At 40.8% G+C, this 24,016-nt stretch overlaps 1 protein-coding gene across 1 annotated transcript in view; it reads left to right on the top strand.

Annotated features, from left to right (window-relative positions):
* Positions 1–24,016, top strand: part of DNAH3 (dynein axonemal heavy chain 3) — a gene marked incomplete at both ends in the record, with an annotated part of 147,975 nt that overhangs the window by 51,973 nt on the left and 71,986 nt on the right. The window contains 14 exon segments of the mRNA XM_081298257.1: positions 451–587; positions 4,079–4,280; positions 5,425–5,517; positions 6,836–6,946; positions 7,733–7,847; positions 10,239–10,437; positions 11,879–11,987; positions 12,210–12,323; positions 13,029–13,205; positions 15,410–15,501; positions 17,263–17,482; positions 18,160–18,294; positions 21,448–21,559; positions 23,497–23,738. Of these exon segments, the coding sequence (XP_081154383.1) occupies positions 451–587; positions 4,079–4,280; positions 5,425–5,517; positions 6,836–6,946; positions 7,733–7,847; positions 10,239–10,437; positions 11,879–11,987; positions 12,210–12,323; positions 13,029–13,205; positions 15,410–15,501; positions 17,263–17,482; positions 18,160–18,294; positions 21,448–21,559; positions 23,497–23,738 (2,058 nt within the window).

Here is a 24,016-nt window from a genome sequence, read left to right as displayed (position 1 = left end):
ATTCAGAAATCCAGAAATACCCTTCCCCTACCTCTGACCTCTATTTCTTTTTCCATGCCTGCTTAAGTCTCTCTTGGCAGTCTGGCTTGCTTGAACACTTAATCACATGGCGGGAGGTGATCCTCACACAGATCCAAAGCTCTCTGATACAAGGGACCACCCAAAGCATAAAGTGTCATGGTCTGAATTCTAAACCCCTGGAAATTAGAAATTAATTGATTCACTTGGTTTCAAGTGCCCAATCCCTGCTCAGTCAACCATGAACAGAGAAATAAGATTAAATGAACATTTAACCCCCTATGGATTTAGGAGGGAGATGAAAAAGCTGTTAACTGGGCAGGGGCCATAGTTGGTTGACGGGCTAGTTACACATTCATTTCCTCAACCAATCTCAGAATTTGGGAACCCCACAATGATTCTTGCCTTTTTTTTTTTTTGGTGAAAACCCAGGTGAAAGATCCCAGGGTTCTGATGGCAGCAGACCAGCCACGGATGACTGAGAGGCTTCAAGAAGCCAACATTCTACTGGAGGACATCCAGAAAGGTCTAAATGATTACTTGGAGAAGAAGAGACTATTTTTCCCCAGGTATCCAGTATTCTCTTAATTGGAGTTATTCTCCAGAACCATGTTTAGGTAGAATGACATTTCTCATACTGAGATTACCTTTAACCAACCTATTCCATTTCCCAAGATACAGCTACTAGTAGTAAGTCATGTCTTCATGGTCATTATCTAAAATGAGGTTGAATGGTCATGGCAGAGGTGGGAGGGGTCAAATCCACACTTTGACCAGCAAGACTTGTCATTCCCCCCAGTTAAAGTGGTATATGAATGGGGATTAGAGCCTCATCTTTGGAGCTAAACAGACCTCTTTTGGAGTCCCAGCTTTTCCACTTAGTAGTCTTAAGACCTTCAGCAAATCTGAGTCTTTGGTTCTTAGCTAAAAAATCAGAATAGAATAATAATAGTGCTCTGACTTCATATATTCACTGTGCAATGAGCTGGTGTATGTAAATTAGATGTGCCTGAGAGAAGCCAACTGATTTTTTTACATCAAAATTTGTAGTTTCTGGTAGGTAAGTTTCTAAAAATTTGACTCTCTTTTCCACAAAAATTAGTGTTTACATAAAAGTCAAAGTTACTTAAGAGGGCTGGCTCCAGAAGGGACCATCCTCACTCCCCAAAAAATCCATCCAGGTGTGGTTTGCACATGGATCATCACTGCATGTCTTTGGGTCTGATTAGAATGTAGATTTGATCCTAATATGCCTTTTAAAAAAGTAAAGTCTAGTGTTCCTTTACAGAAGACAAAGTTAGTTCCAGCTTTCCACCAAAAAGTTTCCTTTATACAAAGACAGTATTAGTTCCCATCTTTCCACCAAAAAGAGAAGTGGTTTATTTTTTGTTTGTAACCCAGAAATGTTCTTGGTATGTTCAATGCAATGTTATCCAACAGAACTTCCTGCAACGATAGGAATGCTGTGTATCTGTGCTGTCCAAAATTGTAGTCATTAGCCCCATGTGGCTATTGAGCACTTTTAAATGTGGTTAGTGCACTTGAGAAAGTGAAGTTTTAGTTTATTTAATATTCTTTTTTTAAAATGTAAAATGGCTACTTGTGGCTAATGGCTTCTCTATTGAATAATCCAAGTATAGAGCAAACATTGGTGGGATGTCTTGGAAGCACAAAACTGAGAAGAGATTAAACTCAGGAACCCTTAAGGTTTGGGATGTCAGCTGTATCCACTACTGTCACTGCTGGTAAAACTGTGAATAATACTTGAATAATATGCAGGCCCTAAAATATTACTTGTAGTATTATTATTACCCACATTTTAAATATGAGAAAACAATAATTTGCCCAAAGATACAAAACTGGAAAATGGCCAGACTGGAATCCAAACCCAGAAAGGCTGGATATAATACTTAGAAATTTAACATCTCTGGCCACATTGTCTCCATAAGTTAAACATATACACCTCAATATTTTTGGGGGGGTTGGTGGGTGTACCAGGGATTTAACTCAGAGGCACTCAACCACTGAGCCACATCCCCAGCCCTATTTTGTATTTTATTTAGAGATAAGGTCTCACTGAGTTGCTTAGCTCCTCTCTTGCTGAGGCTGGCTTTGAACTTGTGGTCCTCCTGCCTCAGCCTCCTCAATAATTTTTTATGCATTTTTATAAATAAAATACAACACTCTCAGTGAATACTTTCAAAATGTTACTGATAGTTACATAATTTAAGTTTATTTTACCTTGAAAGTCCAGAAGCTGAATAATGGTTTTATTAATCATGCTAGAGATAGGGTTTATAAAAGTCCATAGATATCACTCATTTGAATTTCACTTGGGAATGGGAAAAACTGACATGCCTATTACATATTATTTAGTTAATCAGCCAACAAATAATTATTGAACTCTTCCTACCTACCCTGTTCATCACTTAAAACTTAGAAGCTTAAAAAAAATTGACAACAACCATTCATTTAGCTCATAAGTCTGTGGTTTGGCAGATTGGGCTGGGCTCAGCTGTGTGGTTCCTGGGGCCTCACCAGAGCGCATGCATGTATCTGCAGTTGGCTGGCCATCTATCACCTTAACCACTTGTCTGGGTTGGCTTCCTATTGGCTAGAAAGTCTTTCATCCTCCAAAAGGCTAGCCTGGGTCTATTCACATGGTGATGGTCACAAAATTCCTAAGAACTTCAAGAGCGGAAACATCTGGGCCTCTTGATTTATAGACTTGGAATGTGCAGATTCATGTTCCACTGGATTCTGTTGTCCAAAAAAAGACACAGAACCAGCCCAGGTTCGAGAAATGTGAAAACAGACTCCACCTCTTGAAACCTGGGCTGGTTCTGTGAACACTGGGGCCATTGTTGTCATCTGCCACATTCAGTGAAGACTGAATGTTCACAGGGTCCCTCCACCATGGGACTTTCAACCTGGCGGTCGTAGTAGAGGTTTGTACCTTGAACATTTTCCGAAGGTTTGTTGTTGCTGTTTTTAGGGCCTGAGCAAGAAATGAAGTTGTCTTATTGTCTCTAATTTAAAAGATGGTAGAAGACTGTGCATGTAAATAGATCATTACTAACGTGCACTTTCTTGCTTCACACCTATAGTATTTTCTGGCACACCTGGAGAGAAGGAAAGACAAGAAGTCTTTTTCTTCTACTCACTGGTTCTCAACATTACACATTAGAATCACTTGGGATTTTAAAATCTATACATTTCCCCAGACCTTACCCCCCTGATCAACTTCTATAGATATCTCTTAGCAGTGGCCTTTTCAGAAGCTCCTCATGTGATTCTAAAGTATCAGCAAAGTCTCGAACCACTGCTTCATCCAGGCTCCTTTCAACCATGTTAAACTCACGTAAACCAGCCTTCCTCCTTCTTCTTGCTCTCAGAGTCAAAACTGTCTTCACCTTCTATGCTCCAGATGGAAAATAGTGCAGAGGAGCAGGCCTTAGGGAAGAGCCTGAGGAAAATGGATGGAACTTGCCACCATTATATGAAGCAAAACAAGCCAGGCTTGGAAAGTTAAGGGTTGTATGCTTTCTCTTGTGTGTGGAAGTTAGAGAGGAAAAAGGGCAGGGGACAGGGGATCTCAATATGAAAATGAAAATGAAAGAGGGAGATCAGTAAAGGAAAGGGACCAGGTGGAGGAAGGGAGGGAGGGAAAGCAGAAAGATGGAGGAACAAAACTGACCAAATTATATTGTTGTATCATGAGCATTTACTACAAATCCCACTATTGGTTTGGGGATATAACTCAGTTGGTAGAGTGCTTGCCTCACATGCACAAGGCCCTGGGTTTAATCCCCAGCAACACATACACACACACACACACACACACACACACACACACACACACACACACTCACACACAATCCCACTACTATGTATAATTATAATGTACCAATAAAATATATGAAAAAATAAAGGAAAGAGAGAAGACGGGGGCAGGGGTCATGGCTGGTATTCACCTGGATCTGCTATGGAGTATCACTTTATTGGAAATAGAATTTTTCAGAAGAGGTCTCAGTTACCATTTTCCTTTGCTTTTAAATAGGTTCTTCTTTCTGTCAAATGATGAGCTGCTGGAGATTCTGTCTGAGACAAAGGACCCCCTCCGAGTGCAGCCTCACTTGAAGAAGTGCTTTGAAGGCATTGCCAAGCTGGAGTTTACAGACTATCTGGAAATCATAGGCATGATCAGCTCAGAGAAGGAAACTGTTCCGTTCATACAGAAAATCTACCCAGCTAAAGCCAAAGTAACTCCCCTTATCCATTTCTGGTTCTTTTCTCCATAATAGAGCAAACCAGAGAGAGAACATATTGGTTTCACTTTTGGATTCTAGTTCTGGGTATAGAACATTTGGATTCCGTGACGTAAGAAGATTGAGTGTTTGGGAGGAGTTATGTAGTCTTTCTGAGTCTCAGTTTTCTCATCTCTAAAATGGGGTTGATATTGTAAGCCATACCACATACTAAACCTGTGGAAGGATTTTATACTAACTTGATGTGGAGGCAGTAGTAGGAATCAGATCCAAATAATAGACACTGTTTAAATTTCCTTATAAAGAACCTAATTTAAAATGATCCAGTCAGATGAAGAGCTTCCTGGAGCATTTGCTTATAGGTCGACTGTACATCACAGATTTGATGTCAGTTTACTTGGGTTTTCATACATATTTCCTTTTATAATGAGTAAAATGTAAATTACATCTATTTCTGTTGAACAAGGCAGCACTGTTAAGTGGAAATAGACAAGCACTCTTGGCCTCCCTTTGTTGACTGTTTTTGCCACCTACACATATAAACTGCCACAATCAGGGATCACATCACCAGCCCAGACACCCACTAGCTAGTTTACAGGTGCCTGAAGTCAATAGCCATAGTTACTTGAAATGCTAAGATTGAGTAATTTGCTGCACACTTGAATTTCTTGTGCAGCTTTAAATGAAATCCAAATATCTGAGTTTCATTTCATACCAATAAAATCAGAAATACTGGAGGTGAGAGATCTGTATTTTATAAAGATCTCCAGATGATCCCAATACACAGCAAAGTTTGGGAACCTTTGGAATAATGCATAAATTAGAACTGATCCAATGATCAGAAGCTACTTTATTAACTGAAATGTGAATATTTCATTTGCCTCCTTAGAAGTTATGTTTCAGAAAATGACATGAAAGAAATGTGTGTTAAAAAATCTATTGCCCCTACAGGAGGCATACACTTCCTAGAACACTATAAATAAATGTAAAGCAAATAGTTAAAGACTACTGGCTTGAAGAGTTATCCAGCCTTTGGCCTCCCTACAGCCCTACCCAGAGAGTGAGCTGGGTTCATCCCATATCCCTCCTGGGCTTTGACTGATTGTCATCACCTCCTTCTGTCTGTCTTGGCGCACAGGGCATGGTGGAAAAGTGGCTCCAGCAGGTGGAGCAGATGATGCTGGCCAGCTTGCGGGAAGTTATCAGACAAGGGATTGAAGCATATGCCAAGGTAAGCAACTGTCTTAGCACACGTGCAGGGTGTTGGTACCTTAAAGGAAGCTCTAGGGAGAAGGTTGAATGGATCTGTTCCATTGGCCTTCTGTGTTCTACCAAATCCCATCCCTTTGTGCTACTCTGGCCTTTACCTGTACATCTGCAATGATGAACACATTTATGGAGAAACATTTGTTGTTAGAAGCAGATCAGACAGAGGGTTAACTGGAACACTCAGAGCCAGTCTTTTCTGTCACGTGGAATTGATGGCAGGAAGTCTGTTTAGACGCTCTTCCAATTAATCATTCATTTGCATTACATTTGTCCTGGACAAATGTAACTTAATAACTCATTAAGCTCCCAAAGCTTTGAGGGGAACAAGCATGATACAAAGCCTATGAGGGAATAACCTGTCAAGACAAGTCTTTAGCCAGCCTCTGCTACTGTCCTTTCTACTTTAAGTGTCTTTTCTTATTTCCAGGTTCCCATCCCTTTTCCCAGGACCCCTTGCATCAAGTAAAACATTCAATTAACACCTTCACCCTAAAGTATTATTCAGGAACCCCTCCCATCCCTCACAGTAGTCTCTGCATTGTGAATGGAAGGCAAATCTGTTTTCTTATGGTTGATTCTAAATCAAAAATTAAGAAGAAACAGCTATCAATATGAAATTATTTCATGCAAGCAAATCTATAGCAAAACTTGACTCACTTTTTGTGTGAAAGGCCAGATGGTAAAGCATGTTCATTTCAGTGGGACACCTCCCCACCCACCTCCCAACTATTTAACTTTGCCCTTATAGCACAAAGGCGGCCTAGGCAATGAGTAAATGATGAGCATTGCTGTGTTCCAATAAAACTTTATTTACAAAGACAAGCATGGCCAGATTTGGTCCCCAGGTTATTATTTGCCCATTTCTGATCTGTCGTTAAAGAGAAAAAGTGGGAAAAGGGGGCCTTGGCTTTAAAATTTAAAAATGCATAAAAACTGATATAGCACTGCAATATTACATAGCCATTAAAAAGAGTAGTTATAAGTATTCTGAGAACGTCTCCTTGATTATAACCATATAAAAATTGTTGGTAGATTTTGTGTGAGAAAAAAATGCAAAGTTGATGAAATTGTTGTTGTTTTTATTTTTTCTTTTCCATAAGCTTCGGGGAGGAAGGCATAAATCAGTAATTCCAGAGATGTCAAGCTTTGTAGTCTCTGAGGAGGGAGAGGATTTTGTTTTCATTGTCAGAGTGAGGTGGTTGGGCATGCTTTTAGAAAGTCACTTTAAACCAACCACACATGATGAACTGACCCTACAACGAACCCCTACCCCTTCCCAGGTCCCTCGAAACTCCTGGGTCTTACAGTGGCCTGGGCAGGTAGTTATCTGTGTCTCCTCCATCTTTTGGACCAAGGAGGTTTCCGAAGCCCTGGTTGAAAATACCCTACCGGTAAGTGAGCCTGCCATGAAGCTTGCAGTGCATCAACTAGGATTTGAAAAACAAATAATTAGAGTTGCCATGTTTTTTTAAAAAAAAACAAAAACAATTTTGGATGGGGGGGGTGGCTGGAGTTGTGGCTCAGCATTAGAGTGCTTGCCCAGCACGTGTGAGGCCCTGGGTCCAATCCTCAGCAGCACATAAAAATAAATAAATAAATGAATACTACAGAATTAGTTTTAAAAAAAACAATTTGTGGGGCTGGGGCCTGTAGCTCAGTAGCAGAGCACTTGCCTATCCTGCGTGAGGCACTGGGTTTGAACCTCAGTACCACATAAAAGAAACAAATAAAATAAAGGCATTCTGTTCATCTACAACTACAAAAAAAAAGAAAGAAAGAAAGAAAGAAAGAAAGAAAAAACAATTTGTGCCACAGCATCACAGAGGCCAGGGTTCTATGCCCATCATGACCCAGTGATGAAGAACAGTTCCACTCCACCCAAAATTCCCTCACATCTGAGGTAGTCAACCCTTTCTCCAAGATTCTGCAGACAAGATTCTGCCTCTATTGCTTTGCCTCTTCTATAATATCATTAAAAGAAGATGAGGCAGTATGTAGTCTTCCAAATCTAGCCTCTTTTAGTTAGCCTAATGCATTTAAAATTCATTTGGAGGTTAATGGCTGGGGATTTGAGAGCTGACATACAGGAGTCTGGCTTGGATGATGTCAGTCCCTGAGATGGAAATTGCTGGGGGGAGAATCCACTGTAACCAATTGTTTCCTGTGGCTCCTGCCAGGATTTTCTGAAAAAGAGCAATGACCAGATTGCACAGATTGTCCAACTGGTGCGAGGGAAACTGAGCAGTGGCGCTCGACTCACTCTCGGGGCCCTCACTGTCATCGATGTCCACGGTAAGCAAGATTTCCCTGGCATTCCTCATTGTCCACGTTTGGCAGTCAGTCTTGCCACTCAGTCCTCCTGAATGGAATGATTCAGGTTTTCCTTCTCTATGATGGAGACGCTTCTCTAACTGAGGGGTAAGGACAGAAAAGCCAATTCCAGAGGGCTCTGTATGTCTCTATCATTTCCCATCCCCAATCCTGTTTCCAGAGACCCTCCAAGCAGGGCTCTTACATAGACTGTGATGGCCAAAGACATTTCTGAGATACTCGAACTTGGTGACTGATTCAAAGCAGCCACGGCTAATATTTTTGAATACTCAGCAGGTACCAAGCTTTGTGCTAAGTGCTTGTGTTATCTCATTTCCACATATGTTTCACGGATAAAGAACTTGATGCTCAGTGAGGTAAATAACTTGCTAAGAGGCAAAGTCCTTATCGGAGACTCCTCATCTGATTCCAAACCCCAGGGACTGGAAATGGGCAGTGATGCAGGGAGGGAGTGGTGAGGATGATGCCTTTCAGCTCTCCCTTAAAAAAAATAGAAGAAGAAGAGAAGGAGGAGAAGAGGAGGAGAAGGAGGAGGAGGAGGAGGAGGAGGAGGAGGAGGAGGAGGAAGAACTGAGGTCTTCCTCACACCCTCACACCCTCACTCCATCATCACCAAGGAAACCAGGGCTGGACCAGCTGGTTGCCTGGGAACAGTGGCTCTCTTGCTCACAAACTCAGCTTCCTACTGGCATGTCATTCCCTCGGGCTGATGCTCATTTCAGTCTGATTTCATCCGGATAGACTAGCATAAAATCAGGAAGGGAGGAGGGGGAATGTGCTCCCCTCCCAGTCTCACTCCCTGCTGGTAGGGATAATAAATGCAGACGTGATTACTGCCCAGGGTAGCCCAGAGTGGTTGGGTTCACAAGCACAAGTGTGCATGTATGCACATGTACCCGTCCCCCCGCCCACACACACACACAGTATAGCAAGGGCAACTCCAACAACCCCTTGAGATTTACTTTCCTCTTGAAATGCTCATGCAGAACCCTACTCCTGCCAGCACCCCATGGGTTCTCACAAGAACCCGACAGGGAATTTAGTTCTTTGGGAAGAAAGGAAGAGCTTCTGGTATAATCTTCAAGGACTCGTCTCTGCAGAGCTTTGGCCTTTTACTGTAGTCAAGAGGACCTCTCTCAGAGAGGCAGCAGACTTGCAGAAGCTTCCCTTTGCAAAGTTATGTTTCTGAGAAGCTGGGTGATGGTGTGCAACTGTAATCCCAGAGAATTGGAAGGTTGAGGCAGGAGGATTACACGTTTGAGGCCAGCCTCAGCAATTTAGTAAGACCCTTGTCTCAAGGTCGGGGTGTGGTAGAGGGGGCTCAGTGGTATAGCACTCTGAGTTCAATTCCCAGTAGCACCAAATTACAATTCTAAGATCCTTATTTCTAGCCAGCTATACTAGCTTAGAGATCTTGGTATCCCTCACCCTGTGAGCTGCCTGAAAGATAATTAATGATTTTCATGAAACTATATCACTCTGTAACTTCAGGGCTCCTCTCACTGTGAAAAAATTACATTAGTTTCACAATTGTATGAGAGAAAAAAGAGAAAAGGTGGAAATGTATCTCTTAGCTTGTTTCTCAAACCCCAGGGGGGAAGAATAACTCTAATCCTGGATTCATGGGACACCTTCCCAGGGTAACTATCTCAGGTCAAGTTGATTGCATTTTCTTAGGATATCCTAGAGACCTGCTACAGAAGGGGGTCATACATATTGCAAAGCCCTCTGATTCACTCCTTCAAAAATTTGGGGATAAATAACAGTAGTAAATACTTACATGATATTTTTATATGCTGAATACAGTTATCTATCTATCTGTCTGTCTATCTATCTATCTCCCTTTCTCTATGTCCCTTTCTCTCTCTGTGTATAATATATATGTACATTCCATGTCTATGTTACATTATATGTCTGTATATTACACATATATACATATTCATTTAGTTCTCACAATAACCATATAAGATAGATATTATGTTATCCCCCATTTTATAGATTATGCAGCTAAGGGACAGAGAGGTTCAGTAATTGCTCCAAAATCACATAGCTAGTTCATGATTGAACCAGAATTTGAAACCAGGCAGTCTGATTTCAGAGTATGCACATTTAATAGTTCTACCCTGTGAGAGAAGACGATGCAGCAGGCCCCTCTGCCCACTCCTCAGGAGAAGGCCAAGACTGTCTTCTGAAAGCTATTGCTGCCTTCAGGTGGAAAGCGGGAAGGGGGGGATAAAACCTGACACTGTTGGGAGGGGTGGCCTTGATAACAGCTTCTTCTAACTGAGGAGGCCTTGGAGATGGGCGAATTCTGAGGGCTTCTCACGTGCTTCTGCATCTGGATCCCAAAAGCTCGTGACGTGGTGGCCAAGTTAGCTAAGGATGGAATCTCTGATCTGAACGATTTCCAGTGGATCTCACAGCTGCGCTACTACTGGGAGGAAAACGATGTGCATGTGCAGATGATAACCACGGAAGCCTTATATGGCTATGAGTACCTGGGAAACTCCCCCCGGCTGGTGATTACACCCCTCACGGACCGCTGTTACAGGTACCTTCTAGGGCTGCCAGACTGGAGGGGTGAACAGGGGAATCCAGAGAGAAAAGAGTCTGGGGAAGAGGCCAGGAATGTCTTAGATTTGTTACTGTCTACATTTCAGATTCTTAGATTTTAGAACGTTTCTCAGTCACCATAGTCCCACATATGGTTATGGAAACTAGGTCTTTGGGCTAGAAATGAGAAACTAGTATGGGTCCTGGTGCAAATGAATACCTTAGAACCAGTAAGCAGAACATTGATGCACCGCTGTAAAAAGGACATGGTATCCGAGTAGAAAGATCTGCAGTGGCAAGAATCAAGAGGGTGCCTGGAGATCCTGTGGCCAAGAGATTGACAAGGAGCCAGGCCAAGGACCAGACAAGTCATCCCTAAGCTCTGCCAGCCAGTCTGCTGAGGAGATACAGTCATTTGGTGCTCAGCTAAGCACTTTGCTACTTTCTGTGGAATTCCTAACATTAGAAACTTATATTTTGTAAATGTATCAATGTTTTGATGTTCAGATTTTATTTGCTTTTGTATTTTTCCTTTAGAGTGAAATTTTTTAGATTATAAAAATAATACTTGAGAGGATTTTCTCCTTTCAAAATCTTCAATCACTTGTTTCTTATATTCTGTGACTTTTTATTTATTAATTCATTTATTCTACTCATTCTATTCAACAACTATCTCTTTTTAAAATAAATTTTAGTGTGTATATTAAAGACATTCAACATGATATCATAATGATTTCTACAGTGGAATGAATTAACACATCCATCATCTCCCAGTTGCCTATTTTACCCTGGGTAGCAGGAATGTCTTTAATCTACCATTTAGCAAAATTCTGAATGCAGTACACTATTATTAGCTACAGCCCTCGTGAACAACTATTTCTTGAACTTTCCTGTGCTCCATGCATAATAGCCAGGAACCCTAACCCTAACTGGGGGTGAGGGACGCCTATGCAGAAGATTACAAGGTAGTGTGTTAACTGAAATTGTAAAGAATTATACCAAAGACCAAACAAGTTAGCACATCATTCATTTCTAACATTCATCTTGCACCTGCCACATGCCAGGCACTGTATTCTCTTACTGAGGATATAGAAATAAATCAAAATACAACTCCTGAACTTAAGAGTTCAAAGTTCAGTAGGATAAATGTATTTGCTTTCACCATTCCATTAGCACTAGTGATCTTTGAAAGTGAAGTTTTTAAGATTTTTTTTTACCTTTTTTGGAATCATTTATTCATTCAAATAAATGTTTATGGTTGCCACCCATGCACCAGGCTCTTAGTTTAAAATACAGAGAATTTTTTTATGATGATGATATATTGGTTATATAATCAGGGGTAAATTTTTAAACTTTGCATAAATCAAAATAAACAAAAAGTCAGTTTCTTTCCTGTGTCTCAGGACTCAGGCACCACATTCTTGTTTTCTTCTCCTTAGGACACTGATGGGTGCTTTGAAGCTGAACCTTGGGGGAGCCCCAGAGGGTCCAGCAGGAACAGGCAAGACAGAAACCACCAAAGATCTGGCTAAAGCTTTGGCCAAGCAGGTGAGAAAATGCCATTTATCTCCACCTGCTCTTCCCTCCCCTCTTGGACCCTGTCCAGGGAAATGAACATGAAGTTCAAGATGATTTAGTATAACAGGAAGAACAGGGAATAAGAAGAGAGTGGAATAAGAAGAAAGGGCCCCACTCCTGTTTCAGAGTGCCAGGTAGTACAGAGATGACGGAGTCCATCCTTAACAGTGCCCTCACCCTCCTTCTTTCTAGTGTGTGGTCTTCAACTGCTCAGATGGTTTGGATTACAAAGCCATGGGGAAGTTCTTCAAGGGGCTGGCCCAGGCTGGAGCATGGTCCTGTTTTGATGAATTCAACAGGATTGAGGTAATTCTGCTTCTAGGCTAAAGAACAAAGGGGTTGGGCATAGAGTATCCTGTTTCTGGGCTTTCAGCTCCTTAGTGACAGGACCTTATGTTTCCTCTGTGGCTGGTGTAGAGTAGGTCTATAAAGCATCCACAAGGAGGCAGAATACATATCTTACATACATATCTGTACCTCGATACCATATGCATTCATTCACTGACTCATTCAAAAATGTATTTAGCAGGCACTATATGTCAGCAACTCTGTATATGTTCATGATACAAAGATGAGTAAGAAATAATCTTGCCCTGTAGGTGGAATAAAAATTAAATGAGCCAGAGTCTGATAGAAATTTGTAGTAGTGGTTCAAACGACATAAAAGAGTGGGTGATTAACTATATTTGGGCAAAGAATGGAGATCAGGAAATGTAAGCATAGTTTGGACCCAGAAACAGTGAGTACCTCCTATGGACCAAGTACAATCCTAAGTGTTGAAACAAAGATAAAATACTATAGAAAGTATTTACACACCCAGGCACACACACATGAATGCATGTGTATACACACACACACACACACACACACACACACACACACACACTTTTTCTTTGACAAAACCCCAAACCATACTTCTAATTTCCTAATTTCAAACATGAAGATTTGGTTCTCATGATATTGGGTTCCTTCCTGAGGGGGACCCTGGCAGAGCCCACATTCCCACCACAGGTAGAAGTGCTGTCCGTGGTGGCCCAGCAGATTCTCAGCATTCAACAAGCCATTATCCGGAAGCTGAAGGTATTCGTCTTTGAAGGCACTGAGCTCTCTCTGAACCCAACTTGTGCTGTCTTCATCACCATGAACCCCGGGTATGCTGGCAGGGCAGAGCTGCCAGATAACCTCAAGGTAAACACCAGCCTGATGAGTGCCAGGTATATCTTATAGTATAGGAACTTCTGGAAGAGTTCACTAGAGGGTCTCCTAGAGAAGCCCAGCCACAGGAATAGGCAGCATATTTAGCTGTCAGAAGTACTAGTGGAGCACCAATGGTAGTAAGATAATACTTGGCCCCAAAATCCTCCTCAAACAAGGTCTTGGGAAGAAAGGGAATATATACATATTGACCAATGGCAAATAGAAAACAATGAATACTAGAACAAGGTTCGTCATTTCAGTTGTCTACAGGAGTCAGAAAGGTAATGTAAACCAGAGAGCAGGCGAAACATGAACTCTTGCGACTGCAAAGGCAGCAGGTACCTACAGCCTACTGTTGCCAAGCAGGAATTATCAGATATCTCTCTCTCTCTCTCTCTCTCTCTCTCTCTCTCTCTCTCTCTCTCTCTCTCTCTCATTTTATTTTTCTTTTCCAGGAGAAACTAGGAATTTGGATTTTTGCATGAAATCTCCTAAATTTTTAGATTTTTAAAACATTTTGCTTTTAGTTGTAGTTGGACTAAATACCTTTATTTTATTTTTATGTGGTCCTGAGGATCAAACCCAGCACCCTGCATGTGCTAGGTGAGCTCTGAGCCACAACCCCAGTTCCAAAATTTTAGATTTTGACTCAATAAAAAGAATTACTATAGGCCAAAGTAGATCTATTTACAAGAGAGCATCATCAAATTTCAACATGAGAACTCTGGCAAACCTAGCATGGAGCATGGGGAGCTCCCTCTTTCCTACTAAGCAGGTTAAACCTAAGTAGTTTCTATACCAACGCAGGCTAGTTCACTAGTAGAGAGATAGCATGGGTGCTTATTTGTTTCCATTGCCAATTGCTGATCTGGCCTGAGCCAAGGCAGTATCCATTGTCTCTGCTGCTAGTAGAAGAAGGAAAGTACCTTTGAAAGGGAAAGAGTCAAGCAGGCCATCTTCAAAGGAAAGATTGCCTTAGATGACTTTAGCATGCTGCATTCATGGAAGGCAAACACACACACACACACACACACACACACACACACACACAATGGATGTAAGATGTTTAGCTCCCCTGTCACCAAGCTGCATGGAAAGAGAGACCAGAGGCTCCCAGACCTGCTTCCTGATTGATTTTATGCTAATTTATTGCTCCATCACCTTGCGTGGAAGAGTTCAGAAAGACACAGACACTCCCATATCCACTGATTTTACCCAAGGTACTTGCCCTGCTAGAAATGCATTGAATGTACCCTTCAGTCTCATTCAGATAGACCACTTCTTCTCTCCCAGAATAGAAAAGAGTCAAGGAAATTCACCTCTGTAAGTCAGCATAAGCTAATTAATGTCAATGTAGAATTCGGACCCACATTTCTCTCTTATTTTTTTTTACCACCCAGATGCTAACTTTCCCTTTCTTTCATCCCACACAACCATGTCAGATCTATACAAAGAACTTTCATGAGACAGGGTGGCAAATGCAAAGCACCAGGGGCTGGTATCAGGAAGCCTGGATTCCAAGCAGCTCTGTCTCTAACTTACTGCATGAGCCAGGCGAGTTGCTTCCTCTAGGGTCCAAGATAATAGCACCAGAGTTGATGTTTATTGAGCACTCACTCTATGCCATATCCATGTGTAAACACTTCACTTACATAATATCATTTGTTCTCATGTTAATTCCATGAAGAGTTAAAGTTGCTAGTTCATTTTGAGACAAAACACCTGAGGTCTAGGGGGGGTTATATAACTTGCCCATAGCTAAGAATAAGAACTCAATTTAAGATCTCTGTGACATGAGGATAATTCTGGCACATGTTGGTCTTGTGTTCCTAAATGACTTCTGATGTTCATGTTCAGCACCAGGAAGCTCCAACAGTTGAAAGATACCATGAGATATCTTCATTGGACACAAGAGAATGAGGTGTTGGGACACCAGCACCTAGGAGCTTTCTTCCATATAGCCATTGAGGGACTCAATGTAATAGCATGTACTTGGACAGGGTCAAAGGGGAAGGTATCATACATTGAAGATGGTCCCTCTGTGTTGAATCATTCTCCGCCCCTCCTTTCCTTGATTGTCACATGATCACGCAGCCTGCGTGATCATGCTCCTTTCCCTTTTCTCTGTAGATGTGTATTCCCCCAGGATTCTCCCTTGTCTGTGTTCTGGTTTTGATTGGTTATTTCTTTTCTAGGCATTATTCCGGACAGTGGCTATGATGGTGCCAGATTATGCCCTCATTGGAGAAATCTCCCTCTATTCTATGGGGTTTCTGGACTCTAGAAGGTAAGTTACACTGGTTTTCCAGTGAGTCATGAAGGCCCTCAGAGAGTGGATTTTGTGTGGCTAATTAAAAAACTTGAAAAAGAATCACTTGAGAAACTCGCTTCCTCTCACTGGCTAATTTGAGAACATATAGTCCTAACTTTGCTCCTGACTCCATTTTTGACTAGGAAATGCTAAAGAAAGAGCTTCCTCTCTCTTTACACCTGGACTTCTGTTAAGGAGAGTACCCATTCATATCCTCCCCCCACCCACCCATAGCTCTAATACATCCACATCACATTACTAACTAGCTTAAGGTAAAATAGCGAACCATGAAAGTTGAAGAGAAATGTTTAATATTATTTAATTTAACAATTTTATTAAATTGTTTTCAATTTAACATTTAATGACTCCCAACAGCTGGGTTACTTCTTATTCAGTTATTGCCCAATTTCCCAAGACATACACACACACACACACACACACACACACACACACACACACTAGTAGATCAACATCTTTAGATGCATATGTGTACACAGGCACACAACACATGCTCCCAAGAGTTTTGAATAATCATTTTAAAATGGCTTTTTTTGTTCTTTTCCAAATTTCACATTTGTCTTTTACTTTGTCTTTGCTGTGATTGATTGATTTTTTTTTTTTGTAACAATAGATTTCTCCACGGGTGAGTATTTTGCTGCATAAATCCTCAACAGAATGTGTCACCCTTCCTAGGCCAGGAGACTTCCTCTCTCATGTGAAGCTTAATTTATTTTTTCTATGGTAGACCTGCATTACGTTGGTTTATCCATTCAATCAATTTATTTAACCATTCAATTCAATTAATGAAATTCAATTAATGAAACATTTTTGAGCAACCCACCTTATTAGCCCTGTGCTCGGTGCTGGTGAACAGCACAAAATCTTTGCATTTAAAGTGAATCAGTTTTGTAAAGAGGATTTCCCTAAGGGGAATGTACATTAGTATATTAGTTAGGGTCACACCCCCAATCCAGTGGCTTAGCATGACAAAAGCTTGATTTTTACTTACTAAAAATTCAAAGCAGATGTTTCTGATCAGGAGCAGTCTCCCCCAAGGGTCCCTCAGGGACCCCCAGGCTATGTTTATCTCATGACTGCAACACGACCAGAAGGGCCTCAGGGAGGAGGTTTCCCTGGGCTGATCCTGGACTTGGCATCTGCCTCTCCATTCACATTTCACTGGCTAGAACGCAGGGGCATGGCTTCCCCTAACTGCACAGCAGACTGGGAACTGTAGTCCAGCTGTGTATGTCCAGGAAGAAGGGGAGATGGCTATGAACCTGAGTGTCATAGGTAGGTGTTGTGTGCTGGGTATGTTACATTTTGAATTGGTTTTCTTGAATTAAAAAGTCAAATGTTATTCAACAAAATAAAAAATGGCCCAGAAGTGAAGAAAGTGAATTTCCCTTTAGTCTCACTCTAAGGGATTAACATTGTAATAATTTGATGTATTCTTTCCCAACTCGTGTATGTGATGTGCACACGTGGTACATGCAATTGTGTATACACAGGAAAGCATATAATGTAATTTCATCCACGATACATGTTATACACATGTGTGTGTGCTTGCTTTTTTTTTTCCATCTTATATTTGAAGGAGAGTTGTTTTCTGAACTCACTGTGGTAACTGTAGTAAAAGGTTTTCAGATAATGGGTTTTGCCCATCAAATCCATGGGGCAAACCTGGTTTCTGAAATGACAGACACAAAGATCTACAGACATGTCTTTCCCTCCTAGTCTTGCCCAGAAGATTGTTGCGACCTACCGCCTGTGCTCAGAGCAGCTGTCCTCCCAGCATCACTACGACTATGGCATGCGGGCTGTCAAGTCTGTGCTCACTGCTGCTGGCAACCTGAAGCTCAAGTACCCAGAGGAGGATGAAAGCGTCTTGCTGCTCCGGGCCTTGCTTGATGTCAACCTGGCCAAATTCTTAGCTCAAGATGTTCCTCTGTTTCAGGTATGCAGTGTAAGAACCCAGGTTCACCCTCTGAAGATGATTTTTTTGTTTTTGTTTTTTTGGCACTTTTTCTGTATCTTCTTCCATTTCTTTTTTTTTTTTTCTTTTTTTTTCTTTTTTAAAATACATTCTATTGTCATGTATATCTTCTTCCATTTCATGACACCCTTCCTCATTCCAGCTACCATCTCTGTGGCCTGATCCCCTTCTCCCAAATATTAAATAATAATGGTAATAGAATTACATCCCTGTCTAGTTTCTAATTTTAATAAAAATGGTCTCCCTAGCAGGATGATAATTGCTGTTGGGTTTAGGTAGTTGTTCTTATGCAATATAATTAGTTCCCTTCTGTAATTAATTTATACCTATCTTTCTTCCCAGGCTGTTCATCCTTAGTATAGTGACTAGAAATTAGTGCTTAGGATTCATTAAATATTTACTGACTTTTAAAATCACTTGGAAGGATAATCATGATTAACAGTGCTTATGTTTGTGGTTTCAGATGAATTTTGATGCAGGAAAAATAAGCTTTGGAAAATATTCTGGAAATATTTTGGAAAATTTTGGAAAATATTTTGGAAAATTTCTGCTATCTATAGATCTTACTTAAGGCAAATGTTGATATCACATGCCTGATACTTCATCCTTTTCACTTTCTCCTGAATTCTTGCAAACAGGGAATTATCTCAGATCTGTTTCCTGGAGTCGTGCTTCCAAAGCCAGACTATGAAGTTTTTCTGGAGGCACTGAATGAGAACTCGAAAAAGATGAAACTCCAGCCAGTGCCTTGGTTTATTGGGAAAATTATCCAGGTTGGTTCCTTATACCTGTATGGGAATGCACTTGTCCTACTATCTACTGGAGTTGAAACTAGAAAGATTTAGGGCAGCTGGCGATGGGTGCATGCCTATAATCCCAGTGACCTGAGGGGCTGATGCAGGAGGAAGGCAAGTTTGAAGCCAGCCTTGGCAAATTAGCAAGGTTATAAACAACTGGGAGAGACCCTATCTCAAAAAATAGAAAGGACTGGGGATGTAGGTGAAGGATGAAGCACTCCTGGGTTCAATCTCCAGTACAAAAAAATATAAAAGACATAGGGCAGATGAGAGCTAGACTGGCGGCAAGCAGAGGTGCCTGAGTAGAGATGAAATTAATTGACCACTTGATATATTGTGCCTCAGGTTCTATCTTTAGGTGTTAAAATTTAATATACACTTTTCTGTGGCCATCTTCCTTGGGGTTTCTTGTTACATTTGAGAATGAAACTGAGACTCCAGGGCATTGAGATTTAAATTAGCCAGGACTTCTCCATTTCAAATGATAGAAATCTAATTCACACTGCCTTCATCAATAAAAAGGAATTTATTCACTCACTTGATTTGAGAAGTGCCGGAACGTGTTGGCCTCGGGCATAGCAGGAGCCGAGATTTTAGTTAATGTCATCAGGAATCTCTCCTCATCATTCCTGAACTCTGCCTCTCTCTACAAATGTTAAAAATTCATACTCAGGTACCCACACCTACCCTCAGCAACCTCAGACTTACATTGTTCCAGGTTCAAGCCCAGGGAAGAAAAGAGCATGGGGGGAGAAGCATCCCTTTCCAAGTGGCTCAGAGGTCTCAGACTTGGCCTTGGATGGTTCTGATAAAGTCATCTGACTGCCTCTGACTGAATGGTATGACAAAGACCCAGATGATAACCAAGTAGATGCAGAGAGTGTCCTACCCAAGTCATGTCGACCACCACATGGTGGCTCCCCAGGGAAAATTAAGATGCTGTTATCAACAGAAGAGAAAATGGGGTATTGGGCAGGGAAATCAGGAATGTCTCCCCGGTCCTCACCCTGGAGCACCTTCATGCGGATTCCAGGGTTGCCTCCCTGGGATCATTTTTCAATGCAAAACTAACTTACAATAATATATTTAATGGTAAGCCCCCATGCGCTTACTTTGCAGTATAATAGGTTTGATCTACAGGAGATCTTAAATACCATTTGGTCCAGCCTTCGTCAGGATACTTGGGTCCAGAGAAGGGAGTAAATTTCAGATTAATGCAGACCTAAGTTCAAATCTCACTCCCATCTGTCTTTTTGTTGTTGTTATGAGATTTGGGGCAAATTATTTCAACATCTGTGAGCCTTGTTTCCTCATCTGTAAAATGGAAGGGAGTAAAACTTTCCCCAGGATTACTTTTGAGAGAACAGGTATGAGAAGTGCTAGATATCATGCCTAAGGCTACATCATTATCAACCCGCTGTCTCCACATCACTGTCAATATCATCATTTCCCAAAGTGACACAGATTTATGCACTGGGATTTCACAGATGGATGGTCTTAACTAAATATGAGTTTTATCCCAATATCTTCTTATGAAAATGTTTAAATATGCTGAGAAGTTCAAAGAATTGTGTGATGAACACCCATATACCTACCACTAGATTTTATAATTTTATGATACTTGTTTTATTACTTATACATCCATCCATTCATTTTTGTATGTATTTTGAAGAAATCTGCAGACCTATAGGTGAACTTTTCTATAGCCTATAGCAACAGCTTTCAAAAATAAGGTAATTTTTCAAAAACAATTTATGTGGCCAGGCATGGTGGTACACAGTCACCTCCAAGGTAAAAAAATAATAACTCAATCTTTAAAATGAAAAGCTCCCTGTGTTTCTCTGAGGGACTTGCAGTCTAAAGGAAGAAAGAGGGCAGGGGGAGAAATACATTAAATTTCACATAAAAACAAATGACCTAAACATTTGTGTCAGAATTGCATAATTAGACCTCTAAAATGGAAATTTCCAATAGAAATACAATTTGCTGAATAATCATTTCCTTTTCCACTGTAAAAGTGTATGTCATATATAACACTGTGCTATAGAACACAGAAGTAATTCTTTTTATCATTACTGTTTTGGTACCAGTAATCCAACCTCTCTCTACCCCTCCTATCCCAACCCCCCTATCTTAGCCCTACTGATGGACTGGCATTCTACTCTAACTCTAGTGAGATCAGAGAAATGGTAAATTTTTGAGGATATGAAAATGCTAACCCTGACTTTTATCATACTATACCCCATAAACGTGCAAATATTATATGCCAACCAAAAATTGTTAAAAAGAAAATATAAAAGAAATAGCAGTATCAATGATGTAATGAAAAGATTAGAGGCATTGAAGTCAGACAGACCCATGTTGAAATTCCAGATCCATCACTGAAGAGCTTGGGCAAATTACTAAAGCTCTTTTGAGTTCAGTGTTCTTATCTGTAAAAGGTTGTTAATGATACTTGAGCAGATTAAATGAAATAATTTGGACAATCAGTTGATATTTGGCACATAGATAGATGAAAACAAATAGTAGCTCCCATCCCTTTAACAACGTGAGACACACATATACTTATAGATTACCAAAAGGACTGCAGTTCACCAGTTAGGAGTGTGTATGAAAATCCTCTTTGAGCCTTTTCTTCCTCGTTGATATTTTTTTAAGAATACTCACTGAAGCATTCTTTTTTAAAATTTTTTTAATTGTTGATGGACCTTTATTTTATTTATTGTTGATGGACCTTTTATTTATTTATATGCAGTACTGAGAATATTGAACCCAGTGCCTAACACATGCTAGGCAAGTGCTCTACCATTGAGCCACAATCTCAGCCTCTCTTCATTGACTTTTCAAAAACTTGCAGTATGGGGAGGTTTGCAATGATTACCTTTTTTTTTTTTTTTTGTACTGGGGATTGAACCCAGGGATTCTTTACCACTGAGCCACATCCCCAGCTCTTTTTTAAAAAATTTTTTAAGACAGAGTCTCACTAAGTCAACGAGGGTCTCACTAAATTGCTAAGGTTGGTCTCAAATTTGTGATCCTCCTGTCTCAGCCTCCTGCATCACCGGGATTGTGGGTGTGGGTCACAGCACCCAACTAATGATTAACTTCTTACATGATGTCTCCTCCCAGATCTATGAAATGATGCTGGTAAGACACGGCTATATGATTGTTGGAGACCCCATGGGCGGAAAGACTTCTGCTTATAAGGTGTTGGCTGCAGCTCTGGGTGATTTATATGCAGGTAAAGCTCACATCCCTGACTTCCAGTGAGGACAGGACTCCCTGCTCAGCTGGCTGGCTCCATGTTAAGATAATGCCAGGCTGCGGGTTTTGCCAATCCTGAATCATGATGTCAGATCTAGAAATAGAATATGGCACACAGATGTCTGCAGGCAGAAAATAAATGGTGGGGTAGGGGAATTCTAACAAGGGGCTTTATGCGTCTGTCATTAAGGCTGGAGGAAATTTCTCAAATGCTGAACAGTGGCTTCTCCCAGTTCCCCAGTGAGAGACTCCTGTCATTGGCCTAAACAACATGAGTCCAAAAGCAAACCATTGAATGGTTTGTTTTCTTTCTATTTCTATCCCTTCTTCCCTTCTCTCTTTGCTTCCCTTTCCCTTCTGATCTTTTCTCCTTGTCTCCCTTCTTCCTTGTTTTTAAGGTAGGGAAAAGAGCTCATATTTTTTTTTAAAGAGAGAGAGAGACAGAGAGAATTTTTTAATATTTATTTTTTAGTTTTCGGCGGACACAACATCTTTGTTGGTATGTGGTGCTGAGGATCGAACCCGGGCCGCACGCATGCCAGGCGAGCACGCTACCGCTTGAGCCACATCCCCAGCCCCTCATATTTTTTAATTACACTCAAAATTATTTAAAGAACCCCTTCTCTTATCCTCTGTTTTCCCAGCTGTAAAATGGGATTGTTATGAAAGTTAAATGAGATTATGCAGGTAAATAATCTAGTCCTGTGCCTACTCAACAAATAGAAGCTGTTTATTGCCAGATAAACAGTTTGGGGGTTTATAATTTGTTGTTTGTTTTGGTATAAAAGGCAAACCTGCAGTTTTGAAAAGCAGTCCAGTGTTGTGTGTTTACATAATCACTTCAAGTACTTCATTTAAAATTGTTTTCTAATGACATTTGATGATTCAATTGTGTTTTTTTTTTATTTTGTTTTAGGAACGAACTTTGATTTGATAACTAAATTTGGCATTTCAAATTTAAATATGGTAATAATTTTGGCACTTAAATATAGTTTAAGAAATGAAATGAAGAAAAAGGAGAATACACCATTATCTTTGCCTCCAAATTCTGCAGAAATAGTTGTTTATTTACTGCTTGGTTCATGCATTCCAACTTTTTCTTACTCTGAAGGATCATGTAAAAGTGTCATTATTTTCTGTTATAAATACTGTACATCCATCATCCTGGTTACTCTGATTGGGTCCTAGAACTCCAAATGTGTACATTTCCCTGGGAACAGATGACACTGAGTAGGTGAGAAAAAAGATTTAAGGGCTAAGCTAGCCCTTCAGATAGAGGAAAGTGACCACCATCTTTCAGAATCTACCTATCAGTTGTTTCATCATCCCACACCAATGCCAAGGTTCTTAGGTGGCTTTAACAGCAGGTGAGTAAAGAGGGCTGAGAAGATGAAATCTGTCTTCTTTAATATTTGAATTCTTTAAATCCAGTCAGATTTTTTTTTTATCCTGGATCTGACTGGCACATTTACCCTAATGGGAATAAGGCACAGAAGGGAAGTATAATAGAGCAGGGGACAGTGGCACATGCTATAATCCCAGCAGCTCAGGAGGCTGAGGCAGGAGGATCCCAAGTGCAAAGCCAGCTTCAGCAAAAGCAGGGCACTAAAGAACTCAGTGAGACCCTGTCTCTAAAAGAAATACAAAATAGGGATGGGAATGTGGCTCAGTGGTCTAGCGCCCCTGAGTTCAATCCCTGGTACCACCCCCGCCCCCCCAAAAAAGTATGATGGAAAACACTGACTATAATAACCCAAAAATTTAAGTCATAGCCTATCCAGATTCCCTAGTCTTTTTATGCAAATATATTCTCTAAGGACTCTTCCTTGGATAGCCTCTGAGATGCCGTTGTCTCTGGCTTAATGTTCTGGTCTCACTGGAGCCTTTGTAACTATGTTGGACCTTCTTGCCCAGCCAACCAGATGGAGGAGTTTGCCGTGGAGTTCAAGATCATCAATCCCAAGGCCATCACAATGGGGCAGCTGTATGGGTTTTTTGACCCAGTGAGCCACGAATGGACGGACGGTGTCCTAGCCAATGCTTTCCGAGAACAAGCATCTTCAGTGTCTGACGACCGCAAGTGGATTATTTTTGATGGACCAGTGGATGCTGTTTGGATTGAAAATATGAACACTGTTCTGGATGACAATAAAAAGGTAGCTATGGAATCTATCACTTTTTCATGGGTGGGATACATCTTTTATTTGAGTGAGTGAGTGAGTGAAACGATACAAACACATGCATGTAACACCCTAAGAATGAATACTCCACGAGAGAAGAACAGTTTTTAGTTCATGAATTATGCTTCTGTTTGTATTTGTAGTCAGTAAGCTAAATCTGATTAAAGACCATGTCGAATAGTGGTTAAAAACCTTGATGATGACATCAAGTTGAATCTTCTTCACCACCCTTGAGCTGTGTTGTATTAGGCAAC

The sequence above is a fragment of the Spermophilus citellus genome (assembly GCF_964194105.1).
Source record: "Spermophilus citellus genome assembly, chromosome: 6".
Taxonomy (NCBI): Eukaryota; Metazoa; Chordata; class Mammalia; order Rodentia; family Sciuridae; genus Spermophilus; species Spermophilus citellus.
The sequence above is the reverse complement of the archived record's forward strand: the minus strand, read 5'-3'. Positions and strand labels throughout refer to the sequence as shown.